The sequence below is a fragment of the Rhizomucor pusillus genome, assembly GCF_041956525.1.
Source record: "Rhizomucor pusillus strain CBS 183.67 unplaced genomic scaffold VTP01scaffold_12, whole genome shotgun sequence".
In the NCBI taxonomy this organism is placed as follows: domain Eukaryota; kingdom Fungi; phylum Mucoromycota; class Mucoromycetes; order Mucorales; family Lichtheimiaceae; genus Rhizomucor; species Rhizomucor pusillus.
The window spans coordinates 288,375-308,830 of record NW_027192154.1 but is presented as its reverse complement, the minus strand read 5'-3'; the positions used below and the strand labels follow the sequence as shown (position 1 = coordinate 308,830).

The window sequence follows — 20,456 nt, the reverse complement described above, 5'->3', positions numbered from 1 at the left end:
ACCAAAAGCGGGGCAGTTGGGATGAACTGGCAAAACAACGTCACATTCGATGATTCGGCTCGCAAGAGCCGCTCGCAGGCTGCTTTCTCCTTTTGCTCTGAGACAGAGAGACGACTTGACTGTTCTCTTCCACAATGTTTCGTCCAAACACCGGCATCGATTTAAACGACTTTCCAGCGCTAGGCACTCCAGCTTCAAGCAGTCGAGCAGCACCAGCTGGTTCACTTCCACCGCAACCTCCTTCGTCATCTCTCTTACCTTCAAACCGATTCGCGACTTATCCCTCCTCAGCGTCAAACCCTAATCACTTGCAAGAAGCACTGCTAGGAAGCGGCGCTGCTGCAAACACCAACGTATCTGATTTCGGTGGAGTACAAACCTCTTCACCGTTAGGCTCCTATCAAGGAGTTCACAGCGCATCCGCGGCAGCAGCGTACTCTGGCCATTCAGGCGATCATCATCAATTAGCAACAGCCCGAGGTCTTGCACCACGGACGTTCTCCATGGACGACTTTCCAGCGCTGCGAAGTTCTGCAGCGCCGTCTTTTGGAAACGACATGTCAACCTCGGCACTGAATTCAAAACCTGAACCGTGGGACTACAGTGGACGGGAGGGTATCCCAAGTTCACTTAATGGTACTTGTAGTAAAAATGAGTGAATCACTGAAAACCCGGCTAATGTTCTTCCTTTCATTGATGTATATAGGTAGTAAGGAGTACGCAGCTGCTAGTGTGAAGGGCGGGGATATGCTAAGATCATCTCAATGGGTACGTGCACTCTCTTTCACTCGACACATACACGTTTTTCATTGCACATGGTTTTCTTTTTTTACCAACTAAAATTTTCTCCGGTATTGATATAGCTGCAATCCCGTGCAGATCCAGCAGCACCGCCCTCTCATCTGACGCCCAACTCCAGGAAACCAATAGGTTCTGCGCCAACACCTAGCAGTAACCAGGACGGAACACCAAAAAGCAGCGACGGTAAACAGCCAATAGAGGATACCTACGGACTGCTGGGATTGCTCGGGGTAATACGCATGACTGATCCTGACCGGAGCATGCTGGCTCTGGGTAGTGATCTGACTACATTGGGACTAGATCTGAATACAGCAGAGTGAGTATCTAGCAAAAGACTCTCGCAATGCATTGGTTTTTTTTTTGTTTCTCATATCTCGCTCGTCTCGAACTAGTTCTATATACTCTACGTTTATCTCTCCTTGGGCAGAAACTCAAACACCGCCTGGTTTGGCTGTAGAGCCTGGCTACTACCTGCCACCCTGCTATCGCACCGTGCAAGCATCACCTCCCGCTCACCAACGAATGCGTACCTTCTCGGATGAGATCCTGTTTTACGTATTCTACTCTATGCCCAAGGACATTGCCCAGGAAGCGGCAGCGCAGGAACTGTAAGTATATATATATATATCTATATCTTGGCTTATATGTTACAGAAGACATTTTCTCATTCAACCATTACTGGCTAGGTACGCACGGAATTGGCGATACCACAAGGAGCTAGGAATGTGGTTAACAAAGGAAGCCGACGAGAACGGTCGACCAGTACGAGAGTTCCGACGGACGTCACCAAGTCCAGTAGATCGCGGCGTCTATGTAATTTTCGACCCAACATCTTGGCAGAAAGTCAAGCGAGAGTGGACTTTACCTTGGGATGCATTAGAAGATCGACAACAGCAACCACAGCAACCTGGTGCCCAGGGCGCTGTCCCGGCCTCCTCATCGCAGCCTCCACGACCACAGCCGCAACCGCAACAGCCTGGAATGAGCTTGTCAAATCCTCCAACTGGCATCTCACCCGGCCTTGCTAATCGAAGCGTGATGATATAGAGTGGGCTGTTTTTCCTCGCTTTTACATGTTATATAATACAAAAGAGAAAAGCCTCAGCTGCTGGTTTTTTACCTATAAAAAACGGAATAACGGTGGGTGATAGTAGTAGTAATATGCAGGCAGACATTTGCCACGATGTATTGGGACGGCACCAAACTTAGTGTGTGATGATAAGCTCATTCTTCAATTGTCATTTTGGGCTGCATGGAGCCACATGGTCGCGCAAATCGTAGTATATAATTCAAGAGTTGTGGTTTTGTTTTTTCTTTTGAAATAAGGAGCATTTCTTTTTATTGTTGTCGAAAGGCTGATGCATCGTGCGTTCGCGTTTAGGCGGAAGCTTCGGCCTTCTTTTGCTTGGTAGCCTGGGTACCCTCACGGAAACCGTTGAGGAAACGGCGGTGGACCTTCTTCAAGTAGGACATGCGGCCAGTACCGGTGGTTCTTCTGCGCTTAGCCTTGACAGACCAGTTGTCTAATTAAGTGTAAGCTTTATGTCGAAACATTCAACAATCTGCTGCTGCTGCACCACTTACAGGATCGCATCTTGGCAGAGGGGAAACCGCAGGAAGCGCAGGTCTTCTTTTGCTTGTGGAAAGAGCGCTTGCCGCAGCGACGGCACAGCGTGTGCGTCTTGGTCTGGCGCTTACCGAACGAAGTCGTACCCTTGGTCTATAACATTTTAATCTTTAGTGAATCACTCATCGTCCTCCTCGTCAACGTCGTCGTCGTGCAACCGCCCCCATCCCATCCGTTCAATCCATCCATCCATCTGTCTTCTGCCGGCGACGACGACGTTGTTGCTTTCAGTTGTCTACCATGTACGTACCATTGTGTGGGACCGGTCAGAGAAGGTCTCCACTTAGTGGCGACGATGCTCCTTGGAGAGCCTGCTTGCTCGCGGCGGAGTTGCAGTTGGGTTGATTTCCTTTTTTGGTGAGAGGAGAACCCAGTTACAGTATATATTCATTCACATGTATTATCTATCGTATTTCCATGACCACCGTTGCGAGAGTGCGTGATGGAGTCACTTGTATATTTATGTATACTTTTTATTTTTCGTAACTATTAGGTATGTATATGGTATTCACGGGAAATATGTGTAGTGGGTGATGTGCTACGTAGCAGGCGTGAAAGAGAGAGAAAGAGAGGGAGCAGTGTGTGACGTGGATGTGTGATGCGTTGCAATGTGTGTGTGACCGTCGTTGTTTGTGGTGCTGGGTGATAAAAGGTAATTGTAGCTGCCGTTGTCGTTGTTGTTGCTGTACTAGTCGCATAAACACTTGTGTTACATGAGATTGGAGGTTTTTAAAGAATAGTCTATGAGCGTCTTTTTGATGCCTTCAAACACAAATCTAGAGAAACGTATTCGCATAAGTACAATAAATTGTATCAGCAACATCCCGCTACTAACTTTATCTATTTTTGTAAGTCCGTTAACAACAATTGACGTGCTTTTAGAATACTGATAATATACACTTACATTTGAAGTACTTGTCGCCTGCGTTAAGCTGGTTGAAGTTGTTTTAAGATTAGCATGTTTTCACAGTTCTTTCATGGTTGCTATACACATACTGTGGATATATATGCAGCTTCATCCGGTTTGTTTGGTTGAAGCGATACAGTATATACTTAGCTGCTTTGCCAGGATCCGAGCCTCCAGCGTATTCTGGAAAGTACCGCTGCAGCGGGACGCGTGCCAGTTTTTCAACAAACAAGTCTGTCTTGTTCAAGAGCAGTATGATCTGCGTTCGCAGGAACCAACGTGAGTTTACGACGGATTCAAACAGCACAAGGCTTTCGACCATCCGATTCTAGTAGGAATCTCCTGTTAAAATAAAGCATGCCAATGTGTATTCCTTCTTTTTTTGTGTGTTACCTGCTTGGTTTCTTCCAAAAGAACTTGGTCGTACTCGCTCAGGGCCACGCAAAACACAATGGCATCCACTGACTCGAAGCAGTGGATCCATTTTTTCCGCTCTGAACGCTGTCCACCAACGTCAAACATGCTAAAACAGTAAATGAATGACGATCCTTGATTTTTCATCTGCGTATATATATCTCTTACTGAATATTGAGTTTGCCGAGCTGAAAGAATGTTTCCAGGATACCGGTAGTTTTCAACCGCGCGCGAATAACATCGTCGACTGTAGGAATGTAATCGGATTCAGCGAGCCGCCGCACCTGACTTAGGAAGCTATAAAAGAAAAAAATCAGGCAAGTAAGCATATCTGTTGTTGTTGTCGTCTGCCTCGACCGAACACTCACTAGGCTGCAGAGTCCATGATATAAAATTGGCTGGATCCTTTTTCCATGACTTCGGCCGTGCGCTCGTCCTGCCAAATCGACTCAATCGCGACGACAATGAATTCGGGAATGATTTGAGTGCCGATATCTGCCGCCAGCGTGAAATCTTTAATAACGTGCATAAACTCCTTTTAACGCAACAACCACATAAGCTTTTCGCTTCCTTTCTTTCTTTTCCATGACTAAACGAGCCGGGAATACCTCATTGTTGCGCGGATTCTCAAACGATACTTCGAGCTTTTCGGCGCTGCTAATGACATCCTTGGCCGAGTCGATAAGGTTCCTGTACACTATCGATCGCCATGCTTTTAGTTCGTCGAGCGTGTATCCCCCTTGGTGAATGATTTTGATTTGCTTCACGATCGTCGATTTCCCTGACTCGCCGCTGCCTGCAATCAATAAAAGTGAAATAATAAAAAGAAAAACGCGCGCATCGCATTTGCGCGGCGGGTATATATTAGGTTAACATTATTGCTGCTTGCTGCTGCTTCTTCTTCTGCGCTGCTTTGTTACCGACCGAGCAAAAGGAGTTTGCATATCTGCCGTTGTCGCTGCGATTCTTGCTCGATCTCCTTGTCAATCTGTATACTGCGCTGTCTATTCTCTCGATCCTCGGACGACGCACATATGCCCAGAATGGAGAGCATGGTTTGATGAACTAGAGCCGATCCAGCGACTACGAGTAAGGAAAAAAAAGAGAGAGTGTGGTGGGGAGCAGGAGCACAGGTGGGGGTTTATTTCGCTGTCAAGGAGAATATAAGGGGTGGATGTGGAACAGCCACGCGCACACGCTGCTCTCACTCAACAAAGAAATGTACATAAAAGTCCATATTCTCCTTGCCAAATTTTTCAAGGTATATCCGTAGGTGGTGGTTTGATATGCACACCACGCTTTTGATCAAATGCATTAAAATACTGGAGTTGATGGGATACTTAAAAATCATGCGGTAAATTTCGCTTGACGCCTTTCTGTTTCCTATCTGAAGCATCTATCGAAAACACGTGTGAGTGACACAATCCTGCACACGCACACACTCACATTTTGTCTTACATCGTTCATCAAAGTTACTCGGTGCAGGGTTCAGTAACTGCGAATGGCTCCCTAACCCTAGGAATTCCGTCTGCGGTCGCGCATCTTTCTTCTCTTCTACGAAGCATTTTTTTAGTTCAGGGCCCTTTTTCTTTCTTTCTTTCTTTCACCACACTCTTTTTCTCCTCCGCATCGTTACTCCTATTCAGGACAACACGCACCAGTAGCGTAATCCATTTTGCGAGGTGGTGAACCAGGAGGTATAGACAAGAGCGAGATCTTGGGTTTCCGATCTGGCAACTCGTCGGATGGTGAGTAAATGCTGCTTCCGACCGACTCGGAATATCCGACTGGAGGATTCAAAGTATGTGCGTCCAAGTTATCGAGATGCGACTGGCCCTGCTGGACTGCACTAATCGATGGAAGACGCTGAGGCTGTCTGGAGAGAGAAGAGTATGTTGTGCTTGGAAGCGGCGAAGTCCTGCCTATCGAGCTAGCACTGCTGCTGGGCGCTTCCTGCATCGTCAGACCGCCGACGCCACAAGGTGCTGGTATCGCTGCTGTAGCATTTTTAATCGCTGGAGCTCCTGCACAATCTTCTCCACTGTTTTATCCTGTTAGCCTTTTTCTTTTTCTTTTTCTTTTTCTCTTTCTGCATCCCCTCATATGGTGTTTTTACCTTGCGGTCCTTGGGAGGTAGGCGCCTGATCTTGAAAAACATGTTATGTTTTTATAAATTGACAACACTTTCATCTATACACATATGCAAACTCGCTTACCTTGACGACACATTGATAGTATTACGTTTGCAAGATCAGTAATAATCTAAGTCCACTGCATAAGCACCATCATGTCAAGTAGTGCATTGTACTTAATGGTACCTCTTGTTGACTAGAAATGATTGATCTCAAATTGAGAGTCTCCTTATTTAAAACTTCGTAAGCTTTGTGTACGTGGTGCAGGCGATCTTCGATGTCAACAATGTGTTTATACATTGGACCGTAAACATGTTCATCATTGTCGTTCGGGTATAAAGGCGACGATGGGCGCTGCTGGTACTGATGACGGGATTTGGCACTTTTTCGTTTGATGTTTTTCAAGTCTTCCACAGCGCCTCGACGGAAATGAGGATGCTTGAATTCCCAATTTTGAACTTCGCTGGTGAGATTGGAATGGATCATGTCATTCACCTTGTGGAAACCATACACTATTTGCGCGCAAATGAATTCACGTTGAGTTTTCTTTTTTCTTTTGCCTTGTTACAATTGCACCGAGAACTTACTATTCAACTGGCGCACAAAACTCTGCCAGTTATTATGCTTAAAGTATTGGGGCAAAACGCTGCGCGAGAACGATATAGGATTGGTGACACTGAATAGATCACCGCTTTCGGACCACGAGATCATGTGCTGGATATCGGGATCTTCTAACATTCTATAACACGCACACCGTTTCCATTTATTCTACTGCCCTCCGCAAACTGGACTGCACGCACTTACTTGTAAAGTTTGTTTACAAATGCAGCTTGGCTTCTGGTGGTTGAGGAGCCCGGTTCAGCTGCACTGTCTGAATCGTTGTTGCGTGAGGATGATGGCTGCTGGTTAGAAATAGAAGGAGTTGTGGACCTGGGACGAAAGCGTCAAAAAGGCTGGCCGGCTTCTTCGTTAATCTTTTTCGATGGGTCCCATACCTGCTTCCATGGTCGGTGCTTGGTACGTATCTCAGGATCGTTTTGCCCTTATTGTTATTATTGTTGTTGTTATTGTGGGCGGCGGTGGTCGCTTCCGTCTCTGGACGCGAGTTGTTGCTACTGCTTTTCGTGCTCCCGTTGCTGCACGTACTTGTACTAACGTTTATCATCATCTCAGCACACAACCATCATCGGTATGTGCTGTAGCCGCTGGGTGATATGTGCGTATAATATGTGTCCGCCAGGATAGAAATGTAGGAAACAGGGCCTTCTTCTCGATTATGTTATTAAATATAGGCAACACACACAAAGCCCTTTAGGGTTTTCTAGAAGGGTCAGCCTGGTCGATAGGTTTTCGTTTTTTTCCTTCTATCGAAACGTACTTTCTGGGAACCGGAACAGAAAAATAGAAACGGAACCGTCGTACACTCTTTCTTTAGAAACGAACGTTGGAAACGCTACAGGTGGTGGAAGCGAAAATCTCGTCGATTCAGATGAGTTGGGAGTGCTGCACGTTCAAAACGCTTCGAACGTAATTACGCGTCCTTGGGATTGAATGCTGAACCGCAAGTCCCGATGCGTAAAAGGACTACAAAAAAGAGAGGGCTTTCCACGTTAGGGATCGGTGACAGATTTTTTCCTCTCCAGACTGCTGCTGCTGCTGCCGATCCTGCCTTCCACTAGTATTGTGACTCGCACAGCTATATCCATTTTATATGACGATGTCTGTGCAATATCCCGTTTGCACTGATTAGTTAATCTTTAACAGCAAGAGGCGTTGGCGTTTTTTAGCAAAGGTTCCACACTGGCCGGGTTTTATCAATCAGAGGCCTGATTTTTGAGTTTAACGGAGAGAACTCCTTTTGCTTGAATCAGGAAAAACGACGATTGCTAATACATCGGAGCACTGCGCTGCATTCTCTAATTATGTTTTTTTGTTTTGTTTTACACAAGGAGGTGGGAATTGCAACTACATTACAGTGCAAGAAGATCTCTTCTTCTTGGGTATCGCGGATATACGAGATGAGTCGGTGTTACGTGGGGATGTGGAGGATGAGGTCGTCGTCTGTTGTTGTTGTTGTTGTTGTTGTTGTTGTTGTTGTTGTTGTAAGTATAGAGTTGAATGCCTTTCGGCCTTCTGCTGCTGCTGCTGTCGTTGTTGCTCTCGGCGTCTTGCCGCGGATAGCTGCTCTTCCTCTTGCTGTTGCAAAGATAACGCAAGCGCATAGCTAAAAGGAATCGGAGAAATATATTTTGTGTTAGCGCCCTGCAAATCATCCAGTCAATATCTGTCGTACTTACTCGAGATCTGCAGTGCTGATGTGTCCGTTAGTCTGATCGCCCTCTTCTCCTCCTGACGTATATGCACGCGAATTCCGTTGACTCTGAGCATGGATTTCAGGCTTGCGAAAGAGCCCGTTGTAGAATTCAGATAGCCCTTGATCGATGTCGCTCAAACTCTCCCACACTATATCTGTCTCGCGCACATAGCCGTAATCTGTCACCAGCGTATACAGTTTCTGCGTGCCGGAGTCTTTGTACAGTGTAGAGAACTTCTTTTTCATAAGTGTGCCTGCGTTTGCAATGCATCCTTTGCGAGTATAGCGTTTCTTACATGATTGTTCCTGAAAAGCACACACGGCTTATCGGTCGGTATAGTCTCCATCAGGAGCTCTAATCCATAGTATGTTAGTTGCGTTGCAGTATCTTGAAGAAAATCCGCCGCAATTAGACCTAAAGAAATTATTATTACCATTATCAATATTGAGAATGTACCACGACGCGTTCTTCCTTACCATTCCGTATCTGGGACTCCGTTTCGACAGTCCATTTCTTTTGATTATCACCGTCGTCGTCGTTATTGTTGATCGTGTGGTTAACACCATTCTTGTCTTCTACAATAGCGCCGCTGCTTAGCGTATCACCTTTGACAACGCATTCCACGAGCGAGTTGTATGAACCACATTGTTCTACGACGACCCGAAAGGTTTCCTCATCCTGCATGCAGATGATGGTTAGTGTAGGAATATGTAAAGATACAATCCAGCGCTGCTTGTACCTGCGGGTCAGCTATCCAGCCGTGTACAAGGTCGACGTTAAATAGATCGAACATGGCGAGCTCGGCCGTCGGTTCGAAATCGCGGATGGATGAAAAACGTACGTTCACGTCTGGGAAAAAAACGCGTTAATACTCATACGTCCGTATACATCCTCCGTCATCTTTGGCTTACCCAAGCCAGATTGGAGACGCGGTAAAATAGATAACGCTGCATCCAAATTATGCCTATAAGTGAGCACGTAATCATTTGTAGAATGCTGTGATCCAAGCCGTTCCATTCTGGTTGACGCTTCTGTATCATTGTTGTTGTTGGGCAAGGAAGTCGGCGACGAGGACAATTGAGTCGTCGTCGTTGGCTATCAAGTAGGTGGAGATGTCAGCGGGGCGTTCCTTGGCATAAAGTGATATTATATGTACCAAACTTACATGTGAATCTGAGGGACCATGGTTTAATAGATAGTCTCCTAATCGTTCAACCAGGTACTCAAATGTGACATAGGGCCGATCAGGTGGGCGTATCTCCAGATCTCCACGCAGAAACAAAACATTACCTAACACGTAGTAGCTGTCAGATCTATAACCCCTTGCATCTTGTTAATTTTCTGACTCACATATTGCAACCATAGGACATGGACCATTCTCTAGAACATTAAACATGCTATGTGTGAGAAAGAGACAAGTACGCCTAAACATATATGAATACCATTTTGCGTAATAATGCGAACTTTCTTTGGTTGCCCTGTCTTTCGATCAATCCAGTCTATAGTCTTTACTAGGTATTCATTTGCTGCTTCGCCCTGTTCTTCTGTATTATTCCCGGATGGTCGTGTGTCTGAAGGAATACGTTTCGATTTATCCCCGTCTGCAGCCTGCTTCAGCGCGTGAGCTACTGTCGTGCCTTTAGGTTCGGGTGCACTGCTGCTGTTACTGCTGTTTAAAGTCGTCTCTTGCGGTGGTGCGTCTTTTTGCAATGTCTGATCAGCAGGTCCCGCTGCTGCAGTGCTTTTCTCTGCCGCCGAAGGATCCTCATCTGCTGACGTTGGGACAACTAGCGTTCAGCTCAACTTCTTAGATTGTAAGTCACTGCATTCACACTGCAGCTATTTACCATCACTGTGTAAGGCTGGCTGACAAGGCTCCTTGTCTGACATTTGCTTTGCAACTGAAGACTTTACTTGGCATTGATTCGATTCTGCCCTTTCAGTCTCCGAGTCCTCCTCCTCTACTTCATTAATGCCTCCACCACCACGTCATCGTATCTTTGGTGTTGTGTCGTCGTTTGGAGTATCAATATCAAATGATCATCTATGACATACTCTTTTGACATGCTTATGATCCTACAACGAAACATCGTGACGATAGAGATTACTTAACAGGGAGTCGTAGCACTCGTAATTATGCACACAGAGACTCCTCGTCGCAAAGAATGACATGTTGCACAGATAAGCTTTTGCTCGCCAAATGTCAAACAACCAAAAGAACATGACGCGTTTGGGATAGACAAGTGATAGCAAGCTTTGGAAAGAAAAGAGATTTGTTCATATGATGTCAAGCAAACTGCTTTACATGACATCAAGGGTTGTACATTGTATCACGGACGAGTTTTTCTTTTGTTCCATCTGGCTTAATTGTCACTCTGCCTAACCTCTTTCCCACTCCTCTAATCTTATTATTATTGTATGAAATGGACACCGTGTACGTCAAAGCGAAAGAATACGATAGAAGAATGGACAGGAACTTGTCACGATACAAGCCCTTCCGCGACGCAGAAGCCCGTACAAAGATTCCAAAGGTGTATCTAGCTCTGGGCGGTGTGTTTGTTATCTTTATCCTCATCTTCTTCAACGTCGCTGCACCGCTCATCACAAACTTGATCGGATGGGTGTACCCAGGTATAACTAATCTGAGAAGACCTACATGATATGCAAGACGCTTTGCTAACAGCTTGCTTTCACATTTGGGGCGGTCCCGCCAGCAAACGAGTCGGTAAATATACATGCAACAAGGTAGTGAGAATTGTTGTGGCATTAATATTCTATATTATACACGCTGCAGTTTAAAGCTATCGAAGCAGCGGGTCAGCACCGCAAGCAGCAATGGCTTACGTACTGGACAGTCTTTGGCTTTGTGCAGACTCTCGAGTACTTTACGGACACTCTGCTGTACTGGCTACCGTTCTACTTTTTGTTCAAGACGATTTTCGTGCTCTGGCTCATCCTCCCTCAATTCAAGGCAAGAATATATGCGGAGAAAAAAGGTTAAAATGGCAAGAAGACGGGACTGACAGATATATATCCCATTCATAGGGAGCAACTCTGCTGTATCTGCGTGTTTTCAGACCAAACCTGACTTTCCTCAGGAACAAGGTTCACCACAGCGTAGATGCTGGTGCCAGTTCCCCTAAGTAAACAAAAAGGGAACGATGCGATGATGCGGCGCCCGCCCTTGTATGCATATTTATATGTAAAAATGCGTTTTCTCACTGCAAGTGGCTGCTCTCCGATGGATGCAGTTGATACGCCTTGCTTGCATGTTGCTATCATATGTCTTAGTTGAGAATTGGCCACAACTGCAGGCCATTGTGTCGGATGATCCAATGCTAAAGTTCTCTTTGGGCTCCTAGAATTACAGTCGAAGAAAGGATGGTCAGGAGAATGAAGGAGGAGGGGCGATTTAAGTAACAAATAGTAAAATTATGCGACCGGTTTTGTCATGATTCCTGCAATTTCTTTTCCACTACGGCTCGGATACTTGCAGGTGCCCAAAGGGATTGGCAATCGCACCCGCCCCCTGAATGTTGGTTTTTATAAGGGATCCGTTCAACATGTTTCTCCAACGAAACTCGATTTCTCTCTCTCTCTTTCCTTTACCTTTTCCTTTCGTCACTCTTTGAAAAATGGCACCACTTGAAGTCATTGGAGCAGGCCTCAGTCATACCTGTAGCAGCAGTTTCCGCGACGCACTTAACATGCTCGGGTACGCTCCCAGTAGAATCTTAGTCCTTTACTTATATGTATACTCACACGCTGTATTCATAGATACAACACATTCCATGGAATGGAACTTTTGGATCACTTAGATATTGACCTTTCAGTGTTTTACGACTCGTATTATTTCCCAGAGAAACAAGTCGATTGGGATAAAGTATACGATGGCTACAACGCTGCACTCGAGTAAATATTCTAAACTAGTACAAATTCTTTTGTGAAATACTGAAAAAGCTTTTTCCAATTAGTTTGCCTACGGCAGCATTTGTAGGACCGTTGATGAAGAAATACCCAAACGCCAAAGTGCTTCTGGTAGAGCGCGATTTCGAGAGCTGGTACGAGTCTGCAAAAACAACCATGTACTGGGCGCTCTGCCTTACAGACCCGACGTCGCTTGGACCACACAAACTCAAACTTCGGGCATTCTACAAGTCTGAATTGATACTTGAAGGCATGTTCAAAGACCAAGAGACGTTTCTGGACAAGGATAAAGTGAGGGCTATCTATGAGCGACACAATGCATGGATCAAGGAGAATGTACCGTCCGAGAAACTCTTGATCATGGACATGGAAGAAGGCTGGAACCGTATGTGCCAGTTCCTGGGCAAACCTGTACCTGAGGCCCCATTCCCTCATACAGATACCTCCAAGGACTTTATTGCAACCATGAAGAGCCGTGGTCTCAACGATGTACCTGCACCGGCTTCTTCTTCTTCTGCGTCTGAAAAAAATGAGGGTGGTCTCGTAGCATAAACCTGCATTTTGCAAATAATGATGATGATATTGGTCGCACCTCTTGAAGTCAATCATACATTTACAAATTAGATACATAGCAACGAACGCATTTACATCAACGCAAACGACTCGCACAACCATCCTACACATAAATATGATTAGTCATATTGCCTGTAGCAATATAGAATACCTTTTTTCGTATGTAAACAATTGACCTAAATAAATGTGAGCTTGAACCAAACACCCGCTCCTGATAAAACAATGGTGGTTGTCGGCTTATTATTTGATGAACATCCAGTTTCCAAACATTTTTGCAGCTGTATGCACAGCGGCTGCTGCTGCTGCTGCTTATTTCCAATTATATAAAAGGTGCATCGAACCCTTATTAGATTTGCCGTGGAGATTCAGAGTGTGCGAGAATTGTAATTAAAGCATGGTCGGCATGGCAATGGAAACGCCGCCGGTGCCGTCAACAATCCATAAATGGATAGTTGGCGTATATGCGAATTTCGCCGCTACTCTTTTCTTGCAAGAACCATTCTCTCTCGTTCTTTTTCCTGCTGCTGCTGTGTGACAATAAGCAGATAGCTGGAGAACGAACAAAAAATTGTAGTAAAATTCAAGTCACTGCTTAAGATGCAGCGACGACATACCCTTATTAGCACGAGCGAAATCATTCTCGGGGGTGGCATTTCAAAGAGGCGAGTCTCAGTTCCTCAGGGAAAAATTCTGGCATTGTTTCAAAGGGGATGGCATCGAAGGAACTAGAAGTGATATGACATGTTTGTTTGCGCCATATAGGCTAAACGGGATTAAACAGCTTTTTCTTCCACCGAAGAAGACTGATTACACAGCAATCCCTGGAATGGCGTAAAGACTTGTCAGCGACTACAGGATACATTTCACAGCAATGCATGATCGTATCAATGAACTGGAACTCCAATCGAAGCGATGAATCTGACGATCTGGAGAGTTGCCGGCAACTTTTTCAAGTAAGGTAACTGACCGTACCTGGCACCAAACAGGTTGCGACACTGGAATGCTTGTTGAAACAACCTCCTTTGTATCTTGCTTTTGCCAATATTTGCAGCCCGGATGCACATGTGCAGGGTTATTGTACGAGCCCTCCCATCCATCCGAAAAGGAAAAAGAAGAGTGGTGGCACTTAAGTCATCAGAGACGGTGATGTGGATTGCTGTCACATTCTAGCGCGTGCGAATATCTTAACCGGATCTAGTAGAAACTCTAATTCATTGCTACCCTGCAATTGTCAAAGCGTGCGCTCCAAAAGCATTTGAAAAGAAGAGCAGCTACCAACAATAATTCTAGAAATTTGAATTGAAACTAGTGCTTGTTTTCGGTGGTCCAGTTTCTTTATACCCTGAATTAAACTTGTCAAGAATGTCACACATTTCCGTACATCAAGCAAGGATGTAAATATGACGTGATAATGAATGAGAAGCTCTCTCCTTTCGCGCTGGAGTCTATTGAGAATCACTGCTACGTTCCAAACACGTTATCTTTGATCGAAAGAAAAAAAAGATAACTTTAAAACGCATCAACAACAAACTTTAGGGCGTTCCTTCCTAACGACATAGGTTCCGCGGCATTGTCCCTTTTTGCGCATTAGTAGAAATGATATTCCGAGGAGATAGCACCAGCGTGGTAAGAATTCATGCAAGGTCTGAGGCTGAGCAAATATCGAAACAACCGACGTGGGAGGGTAAACGTAGTTATACATACGTCAACGCGTGACTCATCGTCGGATCACATTGCTACCTCCGCAGCCGACGTCAGATAGAAAAGGTATTGGTACAGACAGCGATGGATCAAAGAGCTCCGTTAATAGTAGCTAGAAAAAAGTATCCTCATTTACCTCCAACCAGCTTTTTATTTCGTACCACCGTCCAGGGTCGTCAGGGTTTGATCGAGTTCGGTCAGGTTGTCAAAATATTCTCGGGTTAGAAACACAAAATGTGATACAAAAAAGTTGTACAACCAGCATGTACATTATCTGCTGCGTTATCACCTGATGGTTAAATGGTTATGTAGCAAGAATGATAATGCTTCTCGCATCAGTTTCTAATTCATCAATGTTGCTTATTATATATGAGGAATCTACGCGCTGTATACATCGTGGCAGCTTTTAAACGGAGCTTGATATATATAGCATTTGAGGAGGTTCGAATATGTCCAGAAGCATGTGTACCTCGTGGATAGATCGTTTTCAGGGTGAAATGACTGATGATCTCTGGGTGGTTACGTGCACTGGATTATTGATGCGGATACAAGCTCTCTTGTCCCTGGGACCTAGCGAATTTTGGGTAGACCGGTAACACCCAAGCCGCCGCTACCGTCGTGAGTTTCAGTTTGCTCAGCATCCCTGTTATCTCTACATATATTGTCTATTTGTTAGGGGACGAATAACAATCGAGTTTACGATAAAATCACGTTTCTCGAAAGGGAACATCCGCGATTTTTTCTATCCCCTTTTTAGCTGACATAGGGTGTCACCAAGTGGCAATTCTATCAAATACAACAACCGTCGTCTAGCATGTGCACAACGTAAGATAGGGGGTCGGATTTCGACTCGAACGCCAAAGAAGCGCAAACGTCTGCGGGGATTGATACAGTCAAATGCCGTTGCAGCCTTGGGGGGTAATATACTGGAGATAAAACTCGTGTCTAGATGAAAGTTTGCTGCTGCTGCTGCTGATGATGATGATGGAGCTATCCATTGGATCTCAACACCCTGTAGCCCCTGAGCGGGGCATTTAGGTGATGCAGATCGACGAGGGTTATCGGAAGCATGTTTTCAAAGTGATTAAGCAAACAACCATTCACGGAACGACCTGACCCGAGCAACAGTTTCACGACAGAAGGACCGACAGACTAAAAGCAAAAAGAAAACTGCGACAAGGACGAAAATAGCGACTTATGAGCAAAAGGGAATCTTGGGGACCCCACGGAACGCACGGACGCGCTTTTTAGTGCACATTTGTGTAGATCATCCGCGGGTGCAAAAATTTCTACCAGGCCAGAAACGAGCCAGGAGACAGAAGAGAGAGAACGGTTGGCAATTTTTTGGGGGTTTCTAAGGGGAGGTTTCACATTTGGTGAAACGTCAATGTGTATACGTTGGCATACAGTAGGCAGAAAGGGTGTGCCAAACGCAGAAAAACATTTTTGGATTGAAAAAGGTAGAACCAATGAGACGGCAAAGCCGTGGAAAAAGGCGGGATTTTGCATCGAGACTTTTCTCCTTTCAAATGGAGATGGAGATCATAAAGTCCGAATTTACCGGCGAATTTACGTCCCAGCCCAACAGTCCTTTGAAACTTAACGCACGCACACACGGTCCTAAGCCTTGTTTCTTCTTCTTCTCTCTCTTCACACTTTACTTTTCTACTTTCGCTTCAACGTACCTCGCCCTTATGTGGAGAAGCTTCTCTCGATCCCAAAGACTGTTGACAGTCGCCGCCGCATCGGCCGGTGCTGGCTCTGCCCTGTACTTGTACCAGGACCCTCACCGCAGACACCACCAGGTGCCCATGTCCCTGTTCTCTCGCAACATTGTCTACGCCGAGGCACAGGCACAGGATGAAAAACCTGGCAACTTTTGGCAGGCACCGTCGCGTCAGGAAATGCTCAACCGCCTCAAGGGTCTGGATAAGGACGGAAAGCCGGTCGAAGACAACGAGTTTGATCTTTTGATCGTTGGCGGTGGTGCTACCGGCACCGGTACCGCAGTCGATGCAGCTACGCGTGGACTCAAGGTGGCTATCGTCGAGCGCGATGATTTCGCTTCCGGTTCGTATATACTGTTGAACCTGTTGACGTTTGAAAGACACGTGGGTCGCTTAATTTCTTCTTGCACCAATTAGGCACGTCATCCCGATCCACGAAGCTCGTCCACGGAGGTGTCCGTTACTTGCAAAAGGCTATCATGGAGCTTGATTACGAGCAATACAAGCTCGTTGTCGAGGCTCTTCACGAGCGCAAGATCTTTTTGGACAATGCGCCTTACCTTGCTGGTCAGCTTCCTATCATGTTGCCTGTCTACAAGTAAGTAGTTTTTCTTTTTTCTTCTGTTGTACTCCACATGGGGGGACGGGGCCAGCGGATGAGCGCATGACGGACGTATTTGGAAAAGGGGTGACAAAAGCGAAACACGGGCATAGCAACCCCGAACCGATGATCAGCCAGGGTCGGCACGTCAAAAGAAAAACACACAAATCAGGATTGAATCTGAACAAGCATGTGAATATTAACGCCGAACTCCATTGTCGCGCGATAGATGGTGGCAGATCCCCTACTACTGGGTCGGCTGCAAGCTCTACGATGTCTTTGCCGGTCGCGAAGCTCTCGAGAGCAGCTACTTCTTGACTCGCTCCAAGGCCCTGGATGCTTTTCCCATGTTGAAGAAGGACGAGCTGGTCGGTGCACTGGTCTACTACGACGGTACGGATTTGAAACTCAATGAAACAGTGGGGCAATCGACTAAATTTTTTTAATGTTTTAGGTCACCACAACGATGCACGCATGAACGTCGCGCTCGGAATGACCGCAGCTTATCACGGTGCTACCGTTGCTAACCACTGCGAGGTTGTCAACTTGACCAAGGATGATAAGGGCATTGTCAACGGAGCTGTCGTCCGAGATGTCATGACTGGCGAGGAATGGACCGTGAAGGCAAAGGTACAGGAACCGTTTGATCAGAGGATGGGCGGATGGAGAGCTAACTGTGAATTATTGATCAGGGTGTTATCAACGCCACCGGTCCTTTCACTGATGGCTTGCGCAAGATGGATAACAAGGAGAACGCCGAGATCGTTGCTCCTTCCGCCGGTGTCCACATTATCCTACCCAACTACTACAGCCCTCGCAACATGGGTTTGCTTGATCCCGCTACGAGCGATGGTCGTGTCATTTTCTTCTTGCCCTGGGAAGGAAGCACTATTGCAGGCACAACAGGTAAAACCGATATTGCAAGGATCGACGTGACAGTTTCGCTAAGTAGATATATCCTTTCAGATTCTCCCACTGAAGTTACCCAGAATCCTCTTCCCAAGGAAGAAGAAGTTCAGTGGATTTTGGATGAAGTTTCTCACTATCTGAGTAAGGGTTAGTGAAAGCAATCAGGAAGAGGCGGACGCGGTTCAGCATCGTACTAAAATGGATTTATCACTCATAGATGTCAAGGTACGCCGAAGCGATGTTCTTGCCGCGTGGTCTGGTATCCGCCCTTTGGTACGCGACCCTCACGCCAAGAACACCGAGTCGCTTGTTCGCAACCACATGATCAACGTCAGTGAAAACAAGCTGATCACTATTGCCGGTGGCAAGTGGACTACCTACCGTGCCATGGCCCAAGAGACTGTCGACAAGGCCATTGAAGTATTCGACTTGAAGCCCAAGAGTGGATGCCGCACTGAGCATACTTTGCTGTTGGGTAGTGAAGGATACAGCAACACCATGTTTATCCGTTTGATCCAGGAGTTCGGTATGGACACTGAGGTCGCTATGCATCTTGCCAACAGCTACGGTGACCGTGCCTGGGTTGTCGGCTCCATTGACGATCCCACCTCTATGCACTGGCCTACTTATGGCAAGCGTATTAATCCCAACTACCCTTACATTGAGGCTGAAGTCCGATATGCCTGCCGTCAAGAATACGCATGCACTGCTGTCGATGTGCTCGCTCGTCGTACCCGTTTGGCCTTCTTGAACGCTGAAGCTGCCTTGCAGTCCTTGCCTCGCGTCATTGAAATCATGGCCGAAGAACTCAAGTGGGACAAGGCTCGTCAGAAGCAAGAGAAGGAAAATGCCGAAAAGTTCTTACTCACTATGGGTCTGCGTGAATCCAAGGAACAGTCCGCCTAATTTCTCTCTTTGTCTCTCTCGTTTCATATACTCATCAATCACATATATACACGTCTTTATATTCTCCCCCCATTTTTTTACATATCACTCTCACAAGCGACACCCAGCAACTCAAATTCCCCCTCTCTCTTGTTTCTTTTCTGTTTCCTATATAGAGCTCCCTCAAATCGAGGGACAAGGATGCATCCTTAGATTCAATAATTCTTTTTTTCTGTATCATATTCAATTACGAGAACAACACGGCCTGTTTACTCGTTCTATATTTCACGTTTTTTCTTTTCATTCGCTATGGGTGTCAACGGACTCACAACTCTGTTACGCAGATATGCACCCAATTCTATGCGCACCGTCAGTGCCAGCTCGCTTGCGCGGCAAACCATCGCGTTTGATGCAAGTTGCCATTTGAACAAATTTGTCTACGGCGATGAGCCCCACGAGCATCGTCATGTATACGGGTTCTACTTATTATCGCGCTTTTGCGAGCACAACCTGATCAAGCCTATATTCGTGTTTGATGGATCTCGTCGAATAGCTGCCAAGCAGCTAGAAACAGAGCGACGTGAGAAGACTCGGATCAAAGTGGGCTACTCGCTTGATTACGAGCGGTCGCGCGCGGAGCGGTTAGAGGACTGGATACAGCTATCAAGCGCGTTCCGTGAGCTCTCCGATTCTGCGGCGGCCAGGATTCTGGAACAGTTGGGCGAAACCATCGAGGCCTTACAGCAAGAGACAACGTGGGCCACAACTGCAGCCTCTAACGTGGCAACAACAGCATCTGATACTTTTAAAGATGAAGACGAAGAAGCTGTAGTAACCATGGACACATTGAGGGCCCTGCGCGACCAGACGATCATGAACCGCGAACGGCAGCTAGAAGCCAAGTTGACACACATTGCACATGAGCTGCGCAGTGCTGTGCAGCTTGCGAACGATCGTGCAAAGTACACAAGAACAGTGAGAGATCTGTCGGCTCGGGAGCACAGCGCAGTGGCATCGATGCTTCGTGACCGCATAGAGAATGCAGAGCGCAGCTTGGATGATTTGAAAAAGATCAACCGCCGCATGTTAACATCTTTGGGTAAAACAAAATCAACTAAAATATGGAACGAGTATTAAGATGCGCTTTTTTTTATAAGAAAAACGATCCATTCGCGTGACACAGAGGTTGCGAGACGAGTGCCAGGAATTCTTGTCGACGCTCGGGTACGCTTGCGTAAGCTGTGAAGGGCACGAGGCCGAAGCAATGTGCGCACATTTGGCGGAAATAGGGATCAGCAGCGCAACTGTGACAGAAGGTAAATTTACATCAATATAACTTGTCAGCAACAGCGTGGGTAGTAACGATAGTTATAGATATGGATACCATGGTATTCGGCTCTGCACCGATTTTACGATACTTTTTCGCTCGAAATAGATCAATACTTAAAGTCGACCCCGTTGTTGCACTTGAAGAATTAGGTCTTTCGCGGGACGAGTTCATCGACATGTGCATCTTGTGTGGAACTGATTTTTCAGGAACTATCCAAGGGATTGGCCCTATTCGAGCATTGCAATCCATAAAACAGCATCGATCTATTGAAAAACTCCTTGAAAACCTCCCACCTAAATATACGCCGGAACCCACGTTTAACTATAAATTAGCAAGGAAAGTGTTCAAAAGCTTACCGCCAGTGTCCATTGACCCAGAAACATATCAACCTTCACCTCCTGATGAAAGAAAAGTAGCAGCGATGTTTGAAAGGTACGACATTGAACCGGAACAAGTCGAGGAACGATTGCACTCGATATTGCTGCAACAAAATGCTGCAGCGTTTGGGTGGGGAAGCGATCCGTTTGCAGCAACTGTGATACCACGATTGTAAATATTTGTCCAGCAAAACTAAAGTTTATTCATGTATGATATTATAATTTTTTTT

At 46.1% G+C, this 20,456-nt stretch overlaps 7 protein-coding genes across 7 annotated transcripts; 5 read left to right on the top strand and 2 right to left on the bottom strand.

Annotated features, from left to right (window-relative positions):
* Positions 1-134: 134 nt before the first annotated feature.
* VTP01DRAFT_2076 (uncharacterized protein) lies at positions 135-1,848 on the top strand (the record flags this gene model as incomplete). Its single annotated transcript, XM_069380497.1, has 5 exons — positions 135-636; positions 707-768; positions 864-1,117; positions 1,194-1,409; positions 1,488-1,848. 5 exons carry the CDS (start codon positions 135-137, stop codon positions 1,846-1,848), a joined length of 1,395 nt encoding a protein of 464 aa, XP_069237579.1.
* A 330-nt stretch (positions 1,849-2,178) lies between these two features.
* Positions 2,179-7,049, bottom strand: VTP01DRAFT_2075 (uncharacterized protein; the record flags this gene model as incomplete). The annotated part of the gene is made up of 17 exons (XM_069380496.1): positions 2,179-2,324; positions 2,386-2,521; positions 3,333-3,360; positions 3,425-3,663; positions 3,729-3,858; positions 3,918-4,046; positions 4,118-4,284; positions 4,358-4,439; positions 4,670-4,814; positions 5,208-5,303; positions 5,408-5,773; positions 5,866-5,895; positions 5,966-6,011; positions 6,068-6,393; positions 6,469-6,620; positions 6,686-6,811; positions 6,877-7,049. The coding sequence occupies 17 exons, from the start codon at positions 7,047-7,049 to the stop codon at positions 2,179-2,181; spliced, it is 2,517 nt and encodes an 838-aa protein (XP_069237578.1).
* A 797-nt stretch (positions 7,050-7,846) lies between these two features.
* On the bottom strand, positions 7,847-10,086 carry VTP01DRAFT_2074 (uncharacterized protein; the record flags this gene model as incomplete). Its single annotated transcript, XM_069380495.1, has 10 exons — positions 7,847-8,105; positions 8,179-8,449; positions 8,515-8,610; positions 8,673-8,874; positions 8,936-9,045; positions 9,108-9,291; positions 9,362-9,486; positions 9,547-9,576; positions 9,639-9,983; positions 10,044-10,086. The coding sequence occupies 10 exons, from the start codon at positions 10,084-10,086 to the stop codon at positions 7,847-7,849; spliced, it is 1,665 nt and encodes a 554-aa protein (XP_069237577.1).
* A 533-nt stretch (positions 10,087-10,619) lies between these two features.
* VTP01DRAFT_2073 (uncharacterized protein) lies at positions 10,620-11,343 on the top strand (the record flags this gene model as incomplete). The annotated part of the gene is made up of 4 exons (XM_069380494.1): positions 10,620-10,827; positions 10,911-10,921; positions 10,991-11,167; positions 11,242-11,343. The coding sequence occupies 4 exons, from the start codon at positions 10,620-10,622 to the stop codon at positions 11,341-11,343; spliced, it is 498 nt and encodes a 165-aa protein (XP_069237576.1).
* A 488-nt stretch (positions 11,344-11,831) lies between these two features.
* Positions 11,832-12,675, top strand: VTP01DRAFT_2072 (uncharacterized protein; the record flags this gene model as incomplete). The annotated part of the gene is made up of 3 exons (XM_069380493.1): positions 11,832-11,911; positions 11,974-12,108; positions 12,171-12,675. 3 exons carry the CDS (start codon positions 11,832-11,834, stop codon positions 12,673-12,675), a joined length of 720 nt encoding a protein of 239 aa, XP_069237575.1.
* Positions 12,676-15,926: 3,251 nt separating this feature from the next.
* VTP01DRAFT_2071 (uncharacterized protein) lies at positions 15,927-18,540 on the top strand (the record flags this gene model as incomplete). The annotated part of the gene is made up of 7 exons (XM_069380492.1): positions 15,927-16,467; positions 16,542-16,722; positions 16,955-17,118; positions 17,180-17,355; positions 17,418-17,631; positions 17,692-17,781; positions 17,852-18,540. The coding sequence occupies 7 exons, from the start codon at positions 15,927-15,929 to the stop codon at positions 18,538-18,540; spliced, it is 2,055 nt and encodes a 684-aa protein (XP_069237574.1).
* Positions 18,541-18,828: 288 nt separating this feature from the next.
* On the top strand, positions 18,829-20,402 carry VTP01DRAFT_2070 (uncharacterized protein; the record flags this gene model as incomplete). Its single annotated transcript, XM_069380491.1, has 3 exons — positions 18,829-19,618; positions 19,677-19,835; positions 19,894-20,402. The coding sequence occupies 3 exons, from the start codon at positions 18,829-18,831 to the stop codon at positions 20,400-20,402; spliced, it is 1,458 nt and encodes a 485-aa protein (XP_069237573.1).
* Between the last annotated feature and the right edge of the window lie 54 nt (positions 20,403-20,456).